This window comes from Solanum stenotomum, unplaced genomic scaffold (genome assembly GCF_019186545.1).
Source record: "Solanum stenotomum isolate F172 unplaced genomic scaffold, ASM1918654v1 scaffold32558, whole genome shotgun sequence".
NCBI lineage: Eukaryota > Viridiplantae > Streptophyta > Magnoliopsida > Solanales > Solanaceae > Solanum > Solanum stenotomum.
In genome coordinates this window covers 1-23,700 of record NW_026032013.1, presented here as the reverse complement: position 1 = coordinate 23,700, position 23,700 = coordinate 1, and the positions used below count along the sequence as shown (strand labels likewise).

General features: G+C 36.4%; 1 protein-coding gene and 3 pseudogenes across 3 annotated transcripts; 1 reads left to right on the top strand and 3 right to left on the bottom strand.

The window, feature by feature from the left end:
• The window catches only part of LOC125852115 (putative disease resistance RPP13-like protein 1), a 59,849-nt pseudogene extending 59,805 nt beyond the window's left edge, over positions 1-44 (bottom strand).
• A 3,907-nt stretch (positions 45-3,951) lies between these two features.
• On the top strand, positions 3,952-13,895 carry LOC125852114 (uncharacterized; annotated as a pseudogene).
• Positions 13,896-15,204: 1,309 nt separating this feature from the next.
• Positions 15,205-19,059, bottom strand: LOC125852117 (putative disease resistance RPP13-like protein 1; annotated as a pseudogene). The gene is made up of 3 exons (XR_007444975.1): positions 17,596-19,059; positions 16,359-17,385; positions 15,205-16,234 (listed from the first exon to the last, which is right to left on the bottom strand). The product of XR_007444975.1 is annotated as a putative disease resistance RPP13-like protein 1 (transcript).
• An 826-nt stretch (positions 19,060-19,885) lies between these two features.
• Positions 19,886-22,124, bottom strand: LOC125852121 (homoserine dehydrogenase-like). 2 transcript variants are annotated; one of them, XM_049531852.1, is made up of 6 exons: positions 22,067-22,124; positions 21,805-21,845; positions 21,230-21,283; positions 20,978-21,141; positions 20,447-20,516; positions 19,886-20,022 (listed from the first exon to the last, which is right to left on the bottom strand). In XM_049531852.1, the coding sequence occupies exons 1-6, from the start codon at positions 22,122-22,124 to the stop codon at positions 19,897-19,899; spliced, it is 513 nt and encodes a 170-aa protein (XP_049387809.1). In that variant the 3' UTR covers positions 19,886-19,896. The 2 variants fall into 2 exon arrangements, 1 of the variants encoding a protein (XP_049387809.1); XR_007444976.1 differs by lacking the exons at positions 21,230-21,283; positions 21,805-21,845; positions 22,067-22,124 and having other exon boundaries at positions 19,999-20,022; positions 20,682-21,137.
• Between the last annotated feature and the right edge of the window lie 1,576 nt (positions 22,125-23,700).

Sequence of the window (23,700 nt, the reverse complement as noted above, 5' to 3'; positions counted from 1 at the left end):
GTGAAGAATGCTAAGAGTAATTTGCAAACAAGAATGATCACTGATTTCTCAATCTTTTTTGTTATTGATCTATAATTGGTACAACACTACAGTTTTCTACAGTCAACAACTGACAGCTATAGGAAAATAATAATAATTTATATTGTCTTTTTTCCCTTTTCCATGAGCATCACTTTTCACCTAACAACAAGAGTCTTTTATCTCAATTGAATAATTGCGGCAAGAGAGGAAGGATATTTTATATATTTTGGGTGGGTGTGTGTGTGGGGGGGATGTGGACAGCCATAGAAGAAAAAAGAATCAAAACTGTCCTTTTTTTTTATCAAAAGTACCACTTTTCACCCAGCAACAACCCTTTGTCTTCATAATGTTCTATTTTCATTTCTTCTTACTTTACTATCAATTTTTTTATACATAAGATTCTGCATTTTATCAAAGCACATTGCTCATAGTGTAGCAGGTCCCATTGCATACCAAACAGACTAGGTCTAAAAATATCCTTGAACTATGTAGAACTAAATAAAAATGTTTCTAGTTAATAGTTTAGTTTAAAATTAATATTGTCGTCAATAGTTTGGTCCAAAAATACTCTTATTATTACTTAATGGATCAAAAATATTTTTTTCCCAAATAAATAGATTATTATTTATTTTATTTTTAAACATATTCTTTTCTGAATAATGATTTTTTCTATAGCAAATGTTTATCCTACTTCAATTCAAAAAAAGTTAGAGCCCGTTTGGACAGACTGAAAAAAGTAGCTGTAAAGTCAAAAAATAATAAGTCAAACTTTAAATGACTTTAAAGTCAAAAAATAAAAAATAGTACTACTTTTGGTTTTTAACTTATTTTAAGTTATTTTTAAATTTGTCAAACACACTTAAAACTAAAAATGACTTAAAAATAGTTTTGACCAACTTTTAAGACAATCCAAACATGCTTTAACAAAATAAAAATATTTTTTATTTTATTAGAATTTCTTAATCGTTATTTAAATGAAAATTAATGATGAGTTACGAGGATCTTATATAAGTCATAAATTATCAGTTAAAAAGTACATGAAGTTATTTTGTTTTGACTGATAAAATAAGATTAGTTTCTTTTTTTGAACTTGGTCTATTTTTTGAAAAGACAATTTTGTGGGGGTCTATTACCCCCTTATTTTTGTTAAAAATAATATAAATACAACCTTTTGTGCCAACCACCACTTTTTAACATGTTTTTAAAGGTAATTACATATATCAATTTGCATGTAACACCCCGTATCCGAAACAGACCAAAAATGCAGATTTTGAGAAGTTGCAAGTGCAACTTATGGTCACCATCCACGGATCGTAAGTCAGACAACGGCTCGTACTGGTGGTCCGTGGTTCAAGACTGCAACCCCAACCCAAACCAGCTCAGAAAAGCCGACTAAGTCCCGACACACGGACAGACCCACGGTCCGTAGATCAGACCACGGTCCGTGGTCTGTGTCCATGGATCGAGACCTCCTTTACCCAGCCTCTGATACAAACTACGGTCAACCAGCACGGACCTTTATTCGATCCACGGTCCGTAGGTCTGACTGTAGATGAGGGTCAGCAGCCAGTTAGCTGAAAATTGTTGATAGGTCAACTTCAGATGGTCATAACTCTTAGAACAAAAGGAATTATGTGTCCCATGACCTATGATATGATATATAATTGAATCCTCTTTCCAACGCCACCGAGTTTTCTATAATCCGACCTCCGAGTAAAAAGTTATGCTCATTTTAGTGAAACCCTGTCGGGCAAACTTGACCGACGACTCCAATCGACGGACCGTCGATTGAATGACGGCCCGTCAGTCACTTCAACAGCAGTTAAGTCAGGGGTCTTTTGGTCTTTTCTTATTTCGTTTAACCCCTAAGATACGTCGTTTAGACCATAAATCATGAGGCTTTAGTCAGTTTAAGCCTAGAAACATAACTAGAACTTACCTTAGTCAAAATCATTAATCAAAACTTAGAAAATTAGAATCAAGAGAGGAGAAAAAGGTCAAGAACCCTAGTTCAAGAACGCAGCAAGGTTCCATCAGTTCCAACCCCGAAATCGAAAGATTTCTCTATGGAATTCGTCACCAGGTATGTGGGATTTCACTAGTGGGTTCCTTTCGCCCATTAGGTCCCTAGAATTCAGTCAGATTCTTGATTCCATGATTATGAACAGACCTAGGGTTTCTAGAATTTCAGCAGATCATCATGAATTAGTTATTTAAATGTTCCAAGTCAGATTATCATGTTATTGCTCAGCTTATTGCATGAATTTAGAACCCTAGCTATGTATTTCTTTAGTTCTTGAATTACACTTGCTAGGTCAGATATTTTAGTTATTCAGATATACATGCTCCAGTTTTGAACGCCACATTATCAGTATATTTCAGCAAAAACCCTATTTTGAGGTATAATCTTGAGAAGCTCTTTTTAAGACAACACTTGAGTTTTAAACTTAGTTTTTGAGAAAGAGCTTCTAAAACATGATTAGTATGACAATCGAGTAGGTTATCAATGTATGAACAATATGGTATCTAGATATACCATCAATGTTTATGCAGTATGACTTCCCAAGTCATCAATGATCATAGTATAATGTGATTTTTAGTTGTTTTCTAAAAAGGAGTTTTCAAGTATGAGTATCTACATTTCAGTATTTTGAGCTATTCAGTATTTCAGTCATAATGTATTCAGTTATACATGCCTCAGTTTATAAATGCATCATTATCAGATTAATTGTTGCATTCTCAGTTTGCATGTTCAGTTTCGAGTTATCCAGTATTTACAAAAATTCAGTCATAACCAGTTAACCACTTAATTCATTAGGAGTTGCATAATACCAGGTTGGACTAGGGTTCAGCGTACCCATATAGTCCCAGCACTACGAGCCACGTAGGTGTAAGTCCCCTCTGTGGGCAACATCAGTTTAGTGATCACACCAGCATGCCTCTATACCTTTGGCCGGGTATATTGGGTCCTCTCGATAGGGCGTATACATCGGACTCCACATTTAGCTCATGTGGTTTTATGTCGGTTATTAGTAGCTCCCACAGTTCAGTCAGATTCTATTGCATTGACCATTTATCAGTATATTCAGTATTCAGTCTCAGCATGTTATAAATTGGTCATTGCATTCAGTTAGCTCATTATTCAATATCTATATCATGTTCAGATTATATCATTACTCAGTATGCTTTGTTCAGTTATGTGTTATTTAAGCTTTACTCTATCCTGCATGCTCAGTACCTTTCAAGTACTAATGCATACGTGCTCTACATCTTCTCGTGATGTAGGTTCAGGTGCTCAGCATCCAGATCACATTTAGATCGGTTCTCGATCTTCAGTTCAGCAGCATCAGTGGTGAGTCCTCATTCTTCGAGGACTAGTGACATGTTTATCTTTATCACTTTTAGTCTTTAGTTTCAGTTTTGCTAGATCTAGTTGGGGCATGTCCCAACATTTCTAGTCAGTTTCAAGGCTTATTTCAGACATAGATAGATTCAGCTTAGTATTGAGTTAATATCTTCATTGTATTAAACTCATCAGTTTTCATTTATCTCAGTTATAGTATATGGGTATTCCCCATCTTTTCATTTTATTTTTGATTTAGCTTCCGCATCAGTTTATTATCTTTAGTATGCTCATGATCATGCCAGTAGGGTTAGCTTGGGATCACTTGTGGTCCTAGGTCCCGTGTCCGCGTCTCGGGGGTAGCTCGGGGCGTGACAAACTTGGTATCAGAGCATTAGGTTGAAGATTCCTAAGATGTCTGAAAAGCCACACTAAGTAGAGTCATTTTCATGGGTGTGAAGTGCACCACATCTAATGAGAGGGAGGCTATGAAGTGTTTTAGGAAAACTTCACTTTTTTGATATTCTTATTGTGCGTAAAGTATGATCTAATTCTATTCTAACTCGACGCTCTACGTTTCAGCAATCATGCCTCCCCATAGAGCTAACGCTAGGAATGCCAAAGCCAGGAATGCTAACGCATTTCCTCTAGTCCCATATCAGAAAGTTTCGAATGCAGAGTTTCAGAACGTTATTCAACTTTTGGCTCAAAGTAAGAATAATCAGAACAATCAGCATGTTGAGGGAGATAAGCTTAGGGAAATCGCTAAGGTAAACAAGAAAGCTAGAACAACGAACTGTGAGTACTCTCAACAGAAATTGGGTGGTGGAAATCACTCACAGTTTCGATGAGATCGAAATAGTAGGGCACCAGGCTCTAAGTCTCAGGAAAGTGTTTCAGGAAATAGGACCTACCCAACTTGCCCAAAGTGTGGTAAGAACCATCCAGGCGAGTGTCTTGCAGGCAAGGAAGGATGTTTTGGGTGTGGTCAATCTAGTTATAGGGTGAAGAATTGCCCTTTTTCCAGGAAGGGGCAAAAAGGTAACAATGCTAGGGCTCAGTCTACAGCTCCAACAGTACCGGCAGGTCGCCCAACTCAGCAGGATGTGTCATCTTGTACAGGTGGCAGTCAATGCCAAGGTAGGTTTTATGCTCTCTAGGCTCACCAGGACCAGGAAGATTCTCCTGATGTTATCGCTGGTACGTTTCGAGTCCTTCTTTAGATATTTTGTAGTGTTAGATCGAAAGGCTACTCTTACCTTTGTAACTCTCTCTATAGCAGTAATCTTAGGAGTTAGTCTAGAAACGATTTCAGAAACCTTCTTAATCTCTACTCCAGTTGGTGACCTAGTTATAGCTAGACGGGTATACAGAAACTGCCCTATTTCAGTCTCTCAGAAAGTCACCTCAGCAGATCTTGTAGAGTTAGAAATGGTAGATTTTGATATAATTCTAAGCATGGATTAGTTTCAGTTCTGTCATGCCTCAGTCGATTGTAGAATTCGGGTTGTTCAATTCCAATTTCCAAACGAGCCAGTCTTAGAATAGAAGGGTAGTATCTTAGTGCCTATATATCGATTATCTCTTACCTTAAGGCCAGAAAGAGGTGAATCTAGAGGGTGGTGTAGCACATATTGAGGAAAAATGGAAGGAAGTAGAAAAAGATGTTCATCGTCTTGCTCTCTTAGGAGATAGTCTTACTAACACATCAGATGGTGGTGTGATAGTCCAGAATAGATCAAAATCTTCTTTGGTAGTGGAAGTTAAGGAAAAGCAAGACAAGGATCCGATATTGCTCGAACTTAAGGGTGTAGTCTATCAACAGAGAGTTGAGGTTTTCTCCTAAGGGGGAGATGGTGTGTTTCGCTACCAGGGTCGATTATGTGTTCCTAATGTGGGAGAGTAGAGACAACATATTCTTGCAGAGGCCCATAACTCAATATATTCTATCCATCCAGGAGCCACTAAGATGTACCGCGATCTGTGGGAAGTCTATTGGTGGAATGGTATGAAAAAAGATATAGTAGATTTGTGGCTAAGTGCCCAAATTGCCAGCAAGTCAAGGTAGAACATCAGAAACCAGGAGGTATGACTCAAGAGATTGACATTTATACTTGGAAGTGGGAAATGATCAACATGGACTTCATCACAGGTTTATCTCGTACTCGCAGACAGCATGACTCTATTTGGGTGATTGTTGATATGGTTACTAAGTTTTCTCGCTTTTTGGCGGTCAAGGCTACAGATTTAGCGGAGGATTACGCCAAGCTTTACATTAATGAGATTGTGAGGTTGCATGGGGTTCCTTTGTCTATCATCTCAGATAGAGGTCCTCAGTTTACCTCTCATTTCTGGAAGTTATTTCAGAAAGGTCTTGGTACTCAGGTTAATCTTAGCACAATATTTCATCCATAGACGGATGGTCAGGCAGAGCGTACCATTCAGACCTTAGAAGACATGTTGAGAGCTTATGTGATTGACTTCAAGGGTAGTTGGGATGATCACCCTCCTCTTATTGAGTTCGCCTACAATAATAGTTACCATTCCAGCATTCAGATGGCCTCTTATGAGGCATTGTATGGGCGTAGGTGTAGATCTCCAGTTGGTTGGTTTGAAGTAGGTGAAGCAACCTTGGTAGGACCAGATTTGGTCCTTAATGCTATGGAGAAAGTGCAACTCATTAGAGATAGACTTAAGACGGCCCAGAGTTGCTAGAAGTTTTATGCAGATGTGAGAAAAAGGGAACTAAAGTTCCAAGTTGATGATTGGGTTTTCCTGAAAGTGTCACCTATGAAGGGGGTGATGAGATTTGGCAAGAAAGGAAAGCTCAGTCCCAGATATGTAGGCCCTTACCGGATCTTGAAAAGGATTGGTAAAGTGGCTTATGAATTAGAGTTGCCAGCAGATTTAGCAGCAGTGCATCCAGTCTTTCACATTTCGCTTTTGAAGAAGTGTGTAGGTGATCCAGCATTTGTAGTGCCATTAGAGAATGTGGCTGTAAAAATTAGCCTTTCTTATGAGGATGTACCAGTTGAGATTCTTGATCATCAGGTTAGAAGATTGAGAAACAAGAAGTCGCTTCAGTCAAGGTTTTGTGGAGGAGTCAGTCCGTAGAGGGAGCTACTTGGGAAGCAGAAGCAGCCATAAAGTCCAAGTATCCTCATCTCTTTCTTTCTGATTCTATTCCAGCTTGAGGTAATAGTTCCTTTTCCATTTTTCAGTCATTCATGCGTAAATTCAGTCTTAGAATCATGTTCCTTCAGTTGTACTTGCATTTTCACCATATTTGCATGTTATTGGAACTAAGTTTAGTCAGAAATTCAGTTCTCAGTGTTTAGTGGTAGGGATTGCAGCCCTCTCCCTCCATTTCAGCTAGTTTAGTCTTCATTCGAGGACGAATGGTCCCAAGAAGGAGATAATGTAATACCCCGTATCAGAAACAGACCAAAAATGTAGATTTTGAGAAGTTGCAGGTGCAACTTATGGTCACTATCCATGGACCGTAAGTCAGACCACGGCCCATGTTGGTGGTCCGTGGTTCACCACTGCAACCCCTCCCCAACCCAGCTCAGAAAAGTCGACTAAGTCCTGACTCACGGACAGACCTACGGTCCGTAGATCAGACCACGGTCCGTGGTCTGTGTTCGTGGATCGAGACCTCCTTTACCCAGCCTCTGATACAAACTAAGGTCGACCAGCACGGACCTTCATTCGATCCGCGGTCCGTAGGTCTGACCGTAGATGAGGGTCAATAACCTGTTAGCTGAAAATTGTTGATGGGTCAACTTCAGATGGTCATAACTCTTAGCACAAAAGGAATTATGTGTCTCATGACCTATGATATGATAGACAATTGAATCCTCTTTTCAACGCCACTGAATTTGCTAAAATCTGACCTCCGAGTAAAAAGTTATGCTCGTTTTAGTGAAACCCTGTCGGGCAGACTTGACCGACGACTCCAATCGACGGACCGTCGATTGAATAATGGCCCGTCAGTCCCGTCCATCAGTCATTTTGACAGCAGTTAAGTCAGGGGTCTTTTGGTCTTTTCCTATTTCATTTAACCCCTAAGATACGTCGTTTAGACCCTAAATCACGAGGCTTTAGTCAGTTTAAACCTAGAAACATAACTAGAACTTACCTTAGTCAAAATCATTAATCAAACTTAGAAAATTAGAATCAAGAGAGGAGAAAAAGGTCAAGAACCCTAGTTCAAGAATGCAGCAAGGTTTCATCAGTTCCAGCCCCGAAATCGCAAGATTTCTCTATGGAATTCGTCACGAGGTATGTGGGATTTCACTAGTGGGTTCCTTTCGCCCATTAGGTCCCTAGAATTCAGTCAGATTCTTGATTCCATGATTATGAACAGACCTAGGGTTTCTAGAATTTCAGCAGATCATCATGAATTAGTTATTTAAATGTTCCAAATCAGATTATCATGTTATTGCTCAGCTTATTGCATGAATTTCAGAACCCTAGCTATGTATTTCTTTAGTTCTTGAATTACACATGCTAGGTCAGATATTTCAATTATTCAGATATACATGCTCCAATTTGAAAGCCACATTATCAGTATATTTCAGCATAAACCCTATTTTGAGTTATAAATCTTGAGAAGCTATTTTTAAGACAACACTTGAGTTTTAAACTTAGTTTTTGAAAAAGAGCTTCTAAAACATGATTAGTATGACAATCGAGTAGGTCATCAATGTATGAATAGTATGGTATCTAGATATACCATCAATGTTTATGCAGTATGACTTCCCAAGTCATCAATGATCATAGTATAATATGATTTTGGGTTGTTTTCTAAAAAGGAGTTTTCAAGTATGAGTATCTACATGTCAGTATTTTGAGCTATTCAGTATTTCAGTCATAATGTATTCAGTTATACATGCCTCAGTTTATGAATGCATCATTATCAGATTAATTGTTGCATTCTCAGTTTGCATGTTCAGTTTCGAGCTATCCAGTATTTACAAAAATTCAGTCATAACCAGTTAACCACTTAATTCATTGGGAGTTGCATAATACCGAGTTAGACTAGGGTTTAGCGTACCCATATAGTCCTAGAACTATGAGCCACGTAGGTGTAAGTCCCCTCTGTGGGCAACATCAGTTTAGTGATCACACCAGTCACCAGCATGCCTCTATACCTTTGGCCGGGTATATTGGGTCCTCTCGATAGGGCGTATACATCGGACTCCACATTTAGCTCATGTGGTTTTATGTCGGTTATTAGTAGCTCCCACAGTTCAGTCAGATTCTATTGCATTGACCATATATCGGTATATTTAGTATTCAGTCTCAGCATGTTATAAATTGGTCAGTGCAGTTAGTTAGCTCATTATTCAGTATCTATATCATGTTTAGATTATATCATTACCGAGTATGCTTTGTTCAGTTATGAATTATTTAAGCTTTACTCTATCCTGCATGCTCAGTACCTTTCAAGTACTAACGCATACGTGCGCCACATCTTCTCGTGATGTAGGTTCAGGTGATCAGCATCCAGATCACGCGTAGATCGGTTCCCGATCTTCAGTTCAGTAGCATCAGTGGTGAGTCCTCATTCTTCGAGGACTAGTGACATGTTTATCTTTATCGTTTTTAGTCTTTAGTTTCAATTTTGCTAGATCTAGTTGGGGCATGTCCCAACATTTCTAGTCAGTTTCAAGGCTTATTTCAGACATAGATAGATTCAGCTTAGTATTGAGTTAATATCTTCATTGTATTAAACTCATCAGTTTTCATTTATCTCAGTTATAGTATATGGGTATTCCCCATCTTTTCATTTTATTTTTGATTTAGCTTCCGCATCAATTTATTATCTTTAGTATGCTCATGATCATGCCAGTAGGGTTAGCTTGGGATCACTTGTGGTCCTAGGTCCCGTGTCCGTGTCTCGGAGGTAGCTCGAGGCGTGACAAGATGTATGTGCTTAATTCGTTTGATTTACCATATCGTCTGCTTTTTAACGAGCAAATTACTTGACTCTATAAATAGAGGCTTGTTCCTTCTAACTTAATCAACACTCACAATGAAATCTTAAGGGCTTCGAGAGTTTTGGTTAGGGGGAGAATTTGTGGGACACAAGCTTGATACGTTATCACTTGTGTAAACCTCCTATGTATTCCCAGTGAATTGGTTGAGGTTGTTACTCTCTATATTTTTAAGTCTCATATTTATATAGTGGATTGCTCATCTCCTTTGTGGACATAGGTTGATTGACCGAACCACGTTAAATCTTTGTGTCTTTTGGTATATTTCTCGCTTGTCTTCTTACTCGTGGTCGTTCGAGGTTTGCTTTGCTAGCTTCCGCATGACACCTGCTTATTTTCGATCCTAACGAGTTTATCAACTTTTTTGGAAAATGATAAAAAGAAGCTAAAGCATTAGTGTTAAACTTGCTGCAGAAATCACTGTCGATTTTCCTTAGAAGAAGGTAACTTTGCTGCAAGATGGATCCAAACTACTAGAACTTAGAATGGTTAAAAAACAAGAATGTGGAAGTGAAGTAATAACACGAACAACTCGGGTGGAAACAGAACATATTTCACCTCGTCTGGGGAAACTATCAGAGAGGATTGCCATTTTCTTTGTACGGGAAAGCCACCGGATTCAGAGTAGTTAAGGGAGACATATTTGAAGGATCGAATTGATAATTTTGAAAGATTGAAGGTTGATGAAAATCTTAGAATCAAGCGTCATAGAAACATATTTGCTGTTGGAGATATAACTGATATTAAGGTAACCACTAAACTGCATCTCTTTTTTCTTGAAAATGTATCCTTTTTGTAGTGACGAATCTTGTATGTGTTCATAAGAAAAGAAATTTGTCCATTTTTCGTGGTCTTAAAAGATCATGAAAACGTGTAAAAGCTCTTGAATGGAAAAGAATTGTGACTCCAGTTCTTTCAGAATCAGTAGTCACTCCTGTATTACCAAGTGTAAATTTCATATATGACATATATTATAGTACTATTTTCAAGCTATAGCAACAGATATAGACTTTCAAGCTATAACATTAAAAATTCCAGGTTATAACAAATTTACAAAAAAAAAATGTTTTTATTAATTGGAAAAAACTTTTTTAAAAAAAAGATAAAACAAAATTAAAAAAAAAACGGAATTAGAAATAATAAAGAAAAAAACTGAAAAAATGGAAATAGATGTATTAATTAAATTTGAATTGATTGATGATAATTATTAATTAGCATAAATTTAGGAGATTCAAACTAATTAGAAATATTTGTTTTCCTTAATTCACTCTAATCTGTTAAAATTAATTAAAAAGTCTTATTTTATCCAATTTCAAAAAAACAAAATAAAATCAGATATAATTGATGTTGTTGTAACATTTAATGATCTCTGTTTTAAATTGTAAGATTCGTTTATTCCAGTATTTATACAGATTGTATACAACTTCATACATCTTTAAAAATACTTAATCCACGTTTGTTAAGACAATATAATTTACAATTAGGTTGTAAATTGTCCAGGATGAAAAAAATGTAAAACAAAAATGTAATTGAGGTTGTTACAAAATACAATTATCACTATTTTACATTGGCATAATCGTTTATACAAGGTATTTATACATGTTGGATACCAACTTCATTTTTTTTTTTTTTTTTTTTTGTGTTAGAATATGAATTTGGATGCCAAAGGTGTACATTTTGGATACCAATTATAAGTTAGAGTTAGTTCATGAACTCTAAATTAGTAGTATGATTTCTTTCTAGTTAATAAGACATTGTAAAATCATAAACTCTAAATGTTGAATCCAATTTGTATGCATTTTGTATATAACTGTTATCCCGAGAATTATTATAGTCAATGTGTAATTTATCTTTAGAATGGTGTATCCATTTGGAATGCAGTCTGTATATAACTAGTATCCTGCGATTACAATAGTCAATCTGTAATTCATATGTAATTGGTATCTTTTTGAAATAAAACAGTGGATATTATATATATCAAATACTTAAAGCTGTAACAAACACAAAAATATCGTCCAAAAGTTTAAAAAAAAAAAAACTTGTAATTCTAAAAAGTCTAAGGTGAACTATCTCAAATTTGATCTTCGTGGTCTTGGTGTGGGATAATTGCTGGTATTCGGAGCATGTTCTTTTGCTATGCGGGGTCCATCAAATTTGCTAGCAACAGTGCCATTTACTTCACTCTCACTGGTCGCGCCATCATCATTCTTTGTTTTTCCATAATGCCATATGATTGTGGCATACCTTTGACGATGGTACTTTGCATCGATATCAACAGAACGCATATTAAAAACTCCATTACTGATGTATTCAACAAATAGACACGTGTACAAACTACAATCACTGAAATTTTTTTGAAAGAAAAATTATTTTATACCACTTTCATACCAATGTTAAAAATGTAAATACATTAATGAAGAAATTGAAAAAGAAACCTTCCTATTAGAAAAAATCCCAATTTCATATCAATATTAGTCATAATTCATACAAAACAGAGTAATGTAACAATTCATACCATTTGCATACCAATTTACAACTCATACCATTGGGCTACTGATATCAAACCAATTGCATACCAATGTCAAAACACAATTCATACCATTTGCATACCAATATTATATCACATTTCATATAATATCCCAAAATCATATATTAAGGTCAGATTCATATAAATATTATTCACATTTCGTACAAGTTTCACCCAAACAAAAGTTTCGAAACAACAATAAGCATAATGTGATATTTTTAGCAAAAAAAATCACTAATTTGAATAATGTGAAAATAAATTAAATATAATACTTACCCTAATAACTTTTTTTGCCTTTTTTAGATATTCGAATTTCTGATTCCTTCTTTTTTGTTGTTCTTCTTGTTGATGGTTTTGAAGATTGAGCAATTTCTACATTTGTTGCTTTTTTTCTTTTTTATTTCACTAACAAAATCAGAATTCGAATCAAAAGGGGTTTCTACAATTTTCCCTTTCCTCTTCTTTCCCTTTTGATTTGCCGGACTCACCATTTCCTTTGCTTCGTTTTTTTTTCTCCTTTTGATCCTTCGACTGAGAGGAACCACAATTTGCAGGAATTTCAACATTCTTCGTGTGTAGATCTCATCCCACCATTAAATCATATAAATGTGGGAGTTCTACTGATTTTCTTTTTGAATGAAAAAGACGAACGTTGAAGATGGTGAGAGAGAAAAAATTAGTTCTTTGTAAAAGACAAACGTGGGGGTGGGGGTGTGGGATTTACGTGTGGGTAAAAGAGGAAGGTGGGGGTTGCTATGTGAAATCTAGAAAAAAAATCCCTAAAATGGTGTAAGACATAATGACAATTGATTCTCTAATATTAATGTTATCCCTAAAATGGTGGAAGAGATAATGACAACTGATTCTCTAATATTAATGTTATTTCTCTTACTTATTAATTATAATGTAATTATAAAAATAATAACTAATTAATTAAATTATAAATTAAAACTAATCTGTTAATATTTGTAATTAAACTGCTATAAGTAGTAATATAAAAAAAGTACATCTAAAGGCTGTAATATTAAGCCTTAAATAGATATATGAGGTGATTTTTCCTATTACCAATGGGGACAGTTGACAATTGAATCCAATTTTGACCATTATTTTCATATTAGTAATAGTGCGGAAAGAAGGCCATGTTCCAAGTTGTTCGAGCATATTGGTATTAAGTTTCTCGACACTTTGATTTAGGATTAGTCAGTTATACCCTTTGATTTTTCCCTTGCCATGTAGGTAAAGCTAGAAGAGAGTATCATTGGCCTAATAATGATTGGTTATTAGTCTGAGTACGAAAAAAAATCATGGACTGCATCCATGGAGCATATGTGAAGAGTGGTGATTTTTTTTAGTTTTGTTGCAATAGAGAAACTACAACCAAGGGTCTATCAAAAACAACATTTCTATCTTCCAAGGTAGGGGAAAGGTTAGCGTACACACTACCCTCCTTAGACCCCATTTATGGGATTACACTGGATATGTTATTGCAAGAGGTAAGGTCAGCGTACAATCAATTTAAAAGGCATCTTGAATCTTTTTGATAATATAGCAGTAGCCAGAGGACTTGAAGCAGCTAGCTAGTACTTGAATTTTTCGATTCTGTTATTTATTTAAATTCTTACCTGTCAAGGTAGGAGTGAGGTCTGCGTAAACTCTACTTTCTTATCAATAATGTGTATGTTGTTGTTGTAATTATTCTTCACTTGAATTCTAATGCTTTCTTCATTACCAGGAACTTAAACAAGGATATTCAGCTCAAAGACATGCTTTAGTCATCGCGAAGAACTTGAAACTTTTGATGAGCGGAGAAAAAGAAAGCAAACTTTCAGCATACGAGCCTCGATCATCATTCATCACCTAAGATTATTGTTTCATTAGGAAGACAAGATGCAGTGGCTCAATTTTCATTCACGACGATCATTGGATTAGTCCCGGGATGATCAAGTCTAAGGATTTATACGTTGGGAAAATGAGGAAGAAAATGGGGCTTCAACCTAAGTAATATACATTGTTTCATTCATTAAATTTAAGATCATTTTGAGTGTGAGAAAATGTCATCACTGAGTTTTGGATGAAAATTGTAACTTTGTCCAGCTTTTAGTTGAGAGTTATAGTACTAACAATGCTAAGAATATTGACAATAGATCCTAAAAAGTTTCTCTTCATCTCGCAACTGTGTGAAGTAATGTAGCTTTCATTTTTTTCAAGTAGTTCAACCTTCCAGAAAAATTGCTAGCTCTGACTCTGGCATTGATATCTGGTTGTGAATCCATGTAATCATACAATCAACGTTCATCCTGAATCAACCAAATCATCAAAATAACATGAATTTTATACACTACACAGTAAAGTCACAAAACTATTATTTGTCACATTAAAGAAATTACCCAGCATCAAAACAGAGATATATGATATTCAGCAAACCTTTGTGAGCTTATAAAATTTGTAAATATCCTCAACATATTTCACAATAGCCAAGTGCTTATTAACATCAGCAACATCAATATTAACAATCTATACTAATTTTAGTTTGTCAAAGAGTCCACAAGTAGCCTGAAACATAATTGATCAATTACACTATATACTGATGTTGCTTTATTTTTCTCCATTCAAGGGGATCTCTTCAACAGTTTTAATATCTTCGTTAGCGGTATAAACGCTTAAGATGCATTCAATAATCAAATTATTGTTAAGATGCATTCACAGTTCAAAGGAGAGAACCATGCTCACCCAGAAAACTTCAGGAATCAGGACTGCTGAAACTTGGAAGCATCGAAAATAAAACTGTAAAAAACATTCATAAAACAAATTAGAATTCGAAAAAGCAACACAAACAGAAATCGTGTAAAATAATAAAATCAACATGCCTTTAGAGAAATCATTATTGTGTTATCTAACCTTGAATTCATCCCGAGCAGGATATACTTTCTTGACTTTCCGCCAGCTCTAAGTGTCACTCGAGGTTGAGTAATGGACATAATTTGAAGGAAAACTTTCTAATTTACAAAATTCTCTGAATATCAAAACCAGAAAAACTGATGTAACATTCTGGATCTTTGAATATCAAAAAAAAAAAAAAAACTGATCTAATAATGCAGTCGCATCAAACTTGAAACCAATGTGGTACAACATGGCATAAATAATGGAAGCAGGCATTTATGGCGGAAATATGAACAATTTTTGGTTCATAGCCGTGGTTTGAGCAATAAACGATCCACACTGCTCAATAAGATTTTAAAAAGGAATTAACAAAAATGCAAGTGATAGAAAAGAATAACTTACATCAGTTGGAAAGCCATTCATCTTAATCATCATAGGTATTCCCGATTGATGTCTATGATGGGAATTTGAGCAATTTCTGGCCAGTATTCCCCCTTTTCAAATTCTAGTAGTGGTGTGAGCAATGGGCAATTGTGAATAGATAATATAGAGAGGGAAGAGGGCATCCCTTTTACTGGAAGGGATTGGAGATTAGGGCAATCATAGATGGTCAGCTCAGAGAGGGAGGAGGGCAGTGCTGATTCGGAAAGTGATTGGAGATTAAGGCAATTCACAATGTGTAGACGTCGAAGCGAAGTGAGGTGCCAAAGACCTAGTGAATGGAGCTCATGATGGTCATATAATTCTAGCTTAGAAAGAGAGGAGGGAAGCTGCTTAATGTTAAAAGTAGTTAGATGTTGAAGAGAGGTGAGGCTTTTGAGATGTTGAAGAGAGGTGAGGCTTTTGAGATGTTGGCTGCTTAATGTTTTCACATTGTTTATGGTAAGTGTTTGAATAGAGGAAGGCAACTCCCAATTCTCACCACCAACAATCTCTTCGTCACTGCCATCATGTTTGATGACTAACTGTTTGAGACAGGGGAGTCTCGGTAAACGCCACTCCTTTCGGCCGTTGCCAATAGAAAGTTGTTGTAAATTGAAGGGCAATCCTCCTTCAGGAAAGGACTCTATTTTTGGACAATCATACAGTTGCAGTTCCTTAAGAGATGGAAGGAGTTCCTGCACACGTTCTGGCAGCCAATTCAGCTTCTTGCAGTAGACAATTCTCAGTGACGTCATCTGGGTCCCCCCACATGCCACCGAAAGTTTTTCAACATTCTTACAATCCTCAATAACGAGTGTTTCAGTGGCAGTAGGAATCAAAAACCTAATAAGGTTGTGGCAATTAGATACATACAATCTGCGTGCGCTTGGGATCAACTCTGGTGATATATCATCTATACAATTACATCCCACCAGTGTCAAATCCTCCAGAAACATACTCATCTCACCAACTGGCGGATCCAATTTCAATTTCTGGCAACCAGATATCCTTATTCTCTTCAAGGTACTCGGCAGTATGCTAAATGGTGAGTTAAGAGAGTTACAATCAATAATATCTAATTCAACAATATGCTTCATTCCCTCAAGTTGGGATCTAAACAGCTCAAACAACTCCAACCTTTGGAGAACCACTAACTTTAAACCTTTTTAAACTTGAAAGGTGGATGGGTGTCTCCAAACTGACTTCAGGGCAATTTCTAACTGAAAGGTTCTCAAGTATAGGGAACTCCCCATTTCCTAGTACGTGCCATTGCTTCCACTCCGGCATATCTGCAAATGCAAGCTCCTCAAGAGAGTTAAAAGGCTTTTTGGATGAAGAACTTCCATAGAATTCTTCTATCACCTCTGTTATTCCATGCATCCCTCTAATGCAAAGGAATTTCAACAAGGAAGTTGTCCTAGTGCTGGCAAGGAATAACAGTCCTTGCAGTTGCTAAGTAAGACTCAATTCTACTAGCTTAAGAAATGAAAGATCAGCTAGCCAATTTGGAAAATTTGTCCCTCTATATCCGGTGATCTCGAGTTTTTTTTTATGTTTGTGTGTGGGCGTAGTGCATCAAGTATGTCTCTTTCAGTTTGTGAATTGTCGGCACTACTACTTTCACTCCACTTCAAATATAACTTGTCAACATGATTCTTCTCCCTCATCTTTGCCTTCACAGCTTCCCTTCTATCAACCACATTTTGCAACTCTAAAACCGATACAGATCCATACAAGTTCTGTGCTTCACCCAACTCTTCCATTCTCGAACCACCACGACCACCAACAAGAATCCTGGCTCCTACTAGCACTTGGAGGCTTTTCAACTTGCTCAGATGTAGTGGCATCTTCAAGCACGGAGTGTAGCTTATGTCAAGATGATGCAAGTTGATCAACTTCTCCATCTGCAGCGGTAGCTCCACAAGATAATAGCAAGTTGACAAGAGAAGTATCTCCAAGTTATACAATGCACATATGGAATCTGGCAACTTTTTAATCCCTGTACAAGAAAGGTCCAAAAATCTGAGGAGCTTTAATTTGATAAACAAGTCATTTGGCAACTCCTTAATCCTATAATTAGACAATGATAATGCCCTTAAGGATCTTAGTCTTGGCAGTATGTTATGTTGCACCCTCTTGCTTAGGGAGTAATCATTGATACCAATCCATATCGGAAGCAATGTCCTCAGCTGCTCCAATTTGTAGAGGGGTGTCAATTTCTCAAACTTACCACCATATCGCATTGATTATGATAAGTGTCGACTTTTTTCCAACATATAAGATCCTTGGCTCTCTTCCAACCTGATACAAAGTTTTGAAGATGCAATTTGGGCTAAATCATTGACAAGGTCATGCATTAAGAATAATTCCTCTATGTTCCTTTTAGAAGGATTTGGAACCTTTTCGAATAATGATCTTGATCTCAATTCGAGAAAGTATTGGTTGCCTAAATCTTCAACTATTTCATCTTCCTGTGGTACGAGACCATTGGCAATCCACAGATGAATTACTTGTTCTTTACTAATTGGATAATCTTTAGGAAATATTGCACAATAGGAAAAACATCGCTTTAAATGTGCAGGAAGATCATTGTAGCTCAACATCAACGCTGGTAATATGTCATTGTGTGGAAGCTCCCATATTTCACTTCTCAAAATACGTTTCCACCCTTCAACTTCTGATTTGGAGCGTAACATGCCAGCGAGCGTCTTCAGAGCTAAGGGCAGTCCTTTGCACTTAGCTGCAATTTGTTTTCCGACCTCTTCAAGTTCCGGATATCCCATAGGATCCATGTTTTCAAATGCATGTCTTTTAAATAAAGACCAAGAGGCTTCAGTAGACAAATTGTCCATGCTAATTTGCTCATTTCCCAGTATCAAGGCAACACTCTCTTTGCGTGTCGTCACAATGATCTTACTTCCTATATCTCCTTGTACAAAAATATTTCTCAAGTCAACCCACTCATTGTAGTTGTCATTCCACACATCATCCAGAACAATAAGAAACTTCTTTCCCTTTAAGTTTTCCTTCAATTTCACTTGAAGCTGATTAAGATTGTTGTGGACATCCTTTGAGTCAAATGAGCCAATTTCTTGAAGTAAACCTTTTGTTATTCTGAAAGCATCATATGCCTCAGAAACACAAAACCAAGCTTTCAAACCAAAATGGTCCTTCACCTTCTCATCATTGTAAACGGCTTTAGCAAGTGTTGTCTTACCTAGGCCGCCCATTCCAACAATAGGAACTACAGTCAGCTTTTTTCCACTTGCATCTTCAGATATTAAACGGTCAATCAAATCCTCTATTTCACTCTGCCTACCAAAGATATCAGAATCATCAACCAAAGAAGTTGAAGGTATTCTAGTTTCTTGTTTAGTCGAACCAAAATGATCCTTTAAGCCAAGGCGACCAATTTGCTTTTCCAACACCTCCAATGTTTCAATGGTTTCTTCCAACTTATCCTTTATGTTACGAAAGAAATCATCACTCAAGCACAGGTTGAGGTCACTTACTTGCTGGTCGCTTGTTTCTGCAAGATTTTGATGCTGGCCTTCCACCTTAAGCCTCAAAGCTTCATAATTGACTTCTTCTATTAAGTTTTCAGAAGAGTCCACAGCATCTCAAAGCTCATTAAGCCAGTCGCTCACAGATGGGTCTGATGCCTGCTTATTCTCTGCATCACTTAGCACAATCTGAAGACCACGCAAAGTCATTTTCAGCTTCTGTAAGAGCGGAACATGATCCTTATGCTTCCGAAATATGTTGAGCAGATCACTGTGAGGAGCAAGCCTATCAAAGAGAACATTCAAAGCTGAAGAGAGAAATGCACCACCAACTGCTAAGCCAACCTCCATTTCTGAAATCTGCAAGCAAAACGAGGAAACACAAAATGATTTTAAGAAGATAAATGTTTCAAACTTCAATTACCAACAACATTATGGAGTCTGCCAGTCTGGTTTCTTGACTATTCATTACTTTTGCAATTCAATAATTGAAGCAGGGGAGGGGGGGGGGGCTCCAAAATAAAAAAGAAATCATTTTATTCCTTGTGTTTTTGTAGAGTTGACAGTCGAAGAAAGGAAAAGGCCAACATCATTTTTAAAATTCTTCTCTTCTCATAAAATGAAATTAATAGTCCTAAGAATAGGTCAATAATTGATTTTTCTCTTTTCATAATTTTCTCTCAATAATTGAGAGATATTAATGTCATTATGGTTTTTCTCTGGGTCCATGTCCGAATTGATGATTAACTTCAAAAGAAAAAGAACAGAGGGAAAAATAGAATTACACATAACATAAAGGAACATTAAATAACGAAAAGGTGAATATTGTGATGTTCTATCATAAGGTTTTCTAAAGAAATATTATAAAGAAATATCAGCTATTTTTCAGATTATAAAGAAAATGGTCATTACAAGGAAACTGATTATAAGCTGAAGTGAAATCCTAAAAACTAGTCCAGCACTGAAGCAAATGACTCTGCTTGAACTGTTCCATTTGATACGGTTATGCACGAGAGAAATTGCGTAATAATCTACTGTAAACTGACGAGGAACTCTCGTGTATCGAGAATTTATTCAAAAAATGCGTGAGCTTTCTTAGCCTGATTTCAATCTCCAATCTGGAAGCAGAGGGACAAGGAGAGTCGATTTTTCATCCTTCGAGGATCGAATGTTTGTATCTCAGTGTATAATACTCAGTTAAGGGAGTAAATCTTGAATGTCTAGGATATCAGCTAGGACACCAGCTGCTGTGGTATCATTTCCTGCTCCAGCACCTTGGATAACCAAAGGTTGTTTCTTGTAACAACGACTGTATATCTCCACCTGCAGACAAACGAATTGCAGACGTTCAATCATCATAGTCATTCTTCGACAAAAGCAAGTCATTAATCTTACTGATTGTATGACCTACAAGGTATACATTTTACGATTAAGATAGAATCAAAGACCTTAACTGCACAAAAATTTTCAGGGCGTCGCCAGATGATGCGTAAACAGTAAAGACACAGTAAGGCGTCAGCCTTGGCATGGGTAAAAGATAAGCAATTCTTTAAAATCACAGCATGATGTTATACATCACTACACTAAATGACATCACAAAAGGGCTTTAACATTGACGACGCGTATGATATGGTTGAACCTCCATAGCAGTTAAAAGAAAAATCCCAACGGAAAACAAAGTAACGGAACAAGAAGAAGGGGGACCAAAGAAACAGCAAAATAGGAGGTGAAAGTGAACAACGCATACCACATTATCACTTCCTCTTAATCTTCCCAATGCAGAATCTTTTGGAACTTCTTGGATGCCAACTTCACATCTGAAAATGTGAGATGTTAATGTCATGTACACAAAAGTGTTTTCAATAATTAATTTTTCCCCATCTATGCCATTAGAAATTTATACTTCTAACTCGTTCTTTAATTGGTCGCGGACAAGAGGTGAACAGCTGATCAGATGACTAACATAAAACAGATGAACTTACAACTGGTTTGCAGATAGCTCTCAAACTTATATGTCCAAGTGGGTGAATGCTGTCATAATTTTCTAAAGCATTTGTTAAGAGGAATTGAGACTATCTTCTAAGATAAACTTGTCTTAATTAGTAGTAATTGTTATGCTCATCACTCATCAGTACCTTAACTTGCCATAACACTCCCATCAGTGAGCAAGCTTTGCTTTAAGTGTCTAGAGGTATGGTGACTTGGAGAACGTGATAAGAATAAAAGATCCAGTTGCCATTATCCATTGAGCAAACTAAAAATGAAATGAAAGAATTACCTCGCATCATTAATCAAGCAAACATAACGCAGAACATTCCCATTTGCAGAAGCTTGTTTAATCCTATCTTCAATTTTCTGATCAAGTAAGGGAAGGCCATTCACTAGAAAGTCTTCCAGAGGCATCACATCTGGTCCCATTTCTTCAGGATACAAGCTTTCAATCTAAAAAGGGAATTGCAAATGCATCAAGGTTTCTGAAACTAATTGAATTAGTAACAAAGCAAAGAGACATGGTGACATGTATCCTAACCTTCATATTATCTAGGTTTAAATGCCGTCCAAGGAGCCGAGCAAGAATTAGAGCCTGTTATGAAGACATCAAAACAAAATGTTGTTATGAGGGATGTTCAACTTCTCAAAATTTACAGAACCAATTAGAACTATGAACGTTTTGTGAAAGGTACCGAGAAACCAAGTATTAATTATATCAAGTTGGATAAGATATGCTTCCCATCACAATCTGCAAAAATGATTCTGCCTAAATCACTGCTTTTCTGCTCCCCAAAGGCACCATCATCCCAAGCACCAAATAAGGAAAAATTATAACAAAGACATCCATTCAGCTAAAATTCCCATACTCATAAATGGACAACATTCAGCATAAGAACATCACAGAAAAAATATACTTCCTGAAAACACTTTCTACAGTGAGTGTGGGTATATAGCAGATGAAACATTATGTCTTAATTATGCATACTGTAAGACTGCAGGTAAGTTCAGATAAAAAAGAAAGATAATGCTTTAATCAGCATAATTATTTGGCAATATAAATGGATTGAAATCTTGGACACTGTAAGTTTAATCAGAAGAAAGATGTTTCCTAACCTTTCTTGCTACATCCATACCACCTAGATCATCCCGAGGATCTGCAGATAAGTATAAATACATAAGAATAACTTCATACTTCAACTATCCTAATGAGAATTGAGATAAAGTGTAGTGTCAGCGATTTTTTTCTTCCATAATGATATNGATAAGTATAAATACATAAGAATAACTTCATACTTCAACTATCCTAATGAGAATTGAGATGAAGTGTAGTGTTAGCGATTTTTTTCTTCCATAATGATATTTGGGATGGATGTACGATTCCTGTTAATTGCTGCTAGAAAGTAGACTGCATCTTGACAATGCATTGAAGACATTGTTATTTCTTTATTAGAAAAGGAACTAGAATTTCCTTAGAAGTTTTGGATGGCTCCAAATTTCTTATATAATCCTGCTGGAAACAGAATTATGATCTCCTTGGATAAAGCACTCTCCTTAAAACGTTTACTTGCCACAAACAACATCTTATGTACTTGGAAGAACTTACTGATACATCTATGAATATATATGGTAAACCTCCACTAGGTTAGGAGGACCCTCTTAGTGCTTCTTAGTAATCTCAAGAGAGAGATATAGAAGGTTAGTTTTACACTATCTTATAGGTGACTAGACCTGATGGTGCCTTTCCAATTGTTATTATGAATCAATTTTTGTATTCGCCATGTCGTATTCACTAGGATGCAATGATTTGCATCTTTTGGGGTAGGAAGCCTGCTCTTGGAAAGGATTATCAACAAAAATCAAAGACAATCACAATGCAAAATGGACAGTGATACCTTCTTTATATGCGTTCTACTTCTAAATACTATAATACTTTCAGGCAATATGGCAATATAGAAGAAAGAGAATATTGGGTTGTGACTATGGTAACGATGAGCACATAGATTACAACCACCAAAAGGATCGAAAACGGTTGCTGTTAGTTTACCACATTTGTTAAAGGTACCCTTATATGATCTTGGATTAGCTTTTTGGATTGGGTTAGGCACAAAGTCCATTTACTTAATGATATCTCACTCAAGCTCATCCCTAATGTTTAGTTACCCAATGTTTAGCCCCTATGTTATTTTATACATACTCCATATGTTCCGTCCTGTGCAAGCAATAAGATGTTAGTCTCACTTCAGTTGAGGATGTATTGTTGTAATCTCTTTATGTGGTCTTCGGCAATCCTCATGTCATGAGATAACCTTTAGGCGTAGTTAAACCCGAAATTGATTTTTCTATAACAATTGAAATTGATCATTACAAAACTTGAGTGCGATAATCAAGTTATACTTGTATCCCATTGTATGCAGCATCTGACAAGAGGACCAAGCATATAGAAACCGACTGTCCCTTCCCAAAAAAATGTTTTCACGACACTGTTATAAAGTTTGGAAAGTCAACTGATCAGCTTATAGACATACTCACCAAATCCTATACAAGTTTACATGTATGCACCAGCTAGAGGGGAGAATCAGATAGCTAAATGTAGATAACAAGAGATAAGTGTAAAATAGAGTTGTATGTGCATGTTATCCACATTGGGTAAATGTAAGAATATGCACTGTAAAGTGAGCGTATAAAAGAAGAATTCATGTGTAAGACATTTGTATCACACATTCTCTTAATTGCTTCTCAAATTTCTCTGATTTCTCTCACATTCGAACTAGTGCTAGACAAACTTCCTAAGCAGAAGGCCAGACAATATTGTTGTACAAGAGGAACACTTGCCTGACAGGAAAATGAGTAGAATTACTCAGACAGAGGAACATATAAACAATAAAGTAAGACTACACTTACTTAAGAATAGATAATATCATATTTTCAACAACCACTTTTCTATTTTTGTAAGTCATATCTTCAATACTCATATGGTGATATTACAACATTAATAGGGTGGTTGTAACT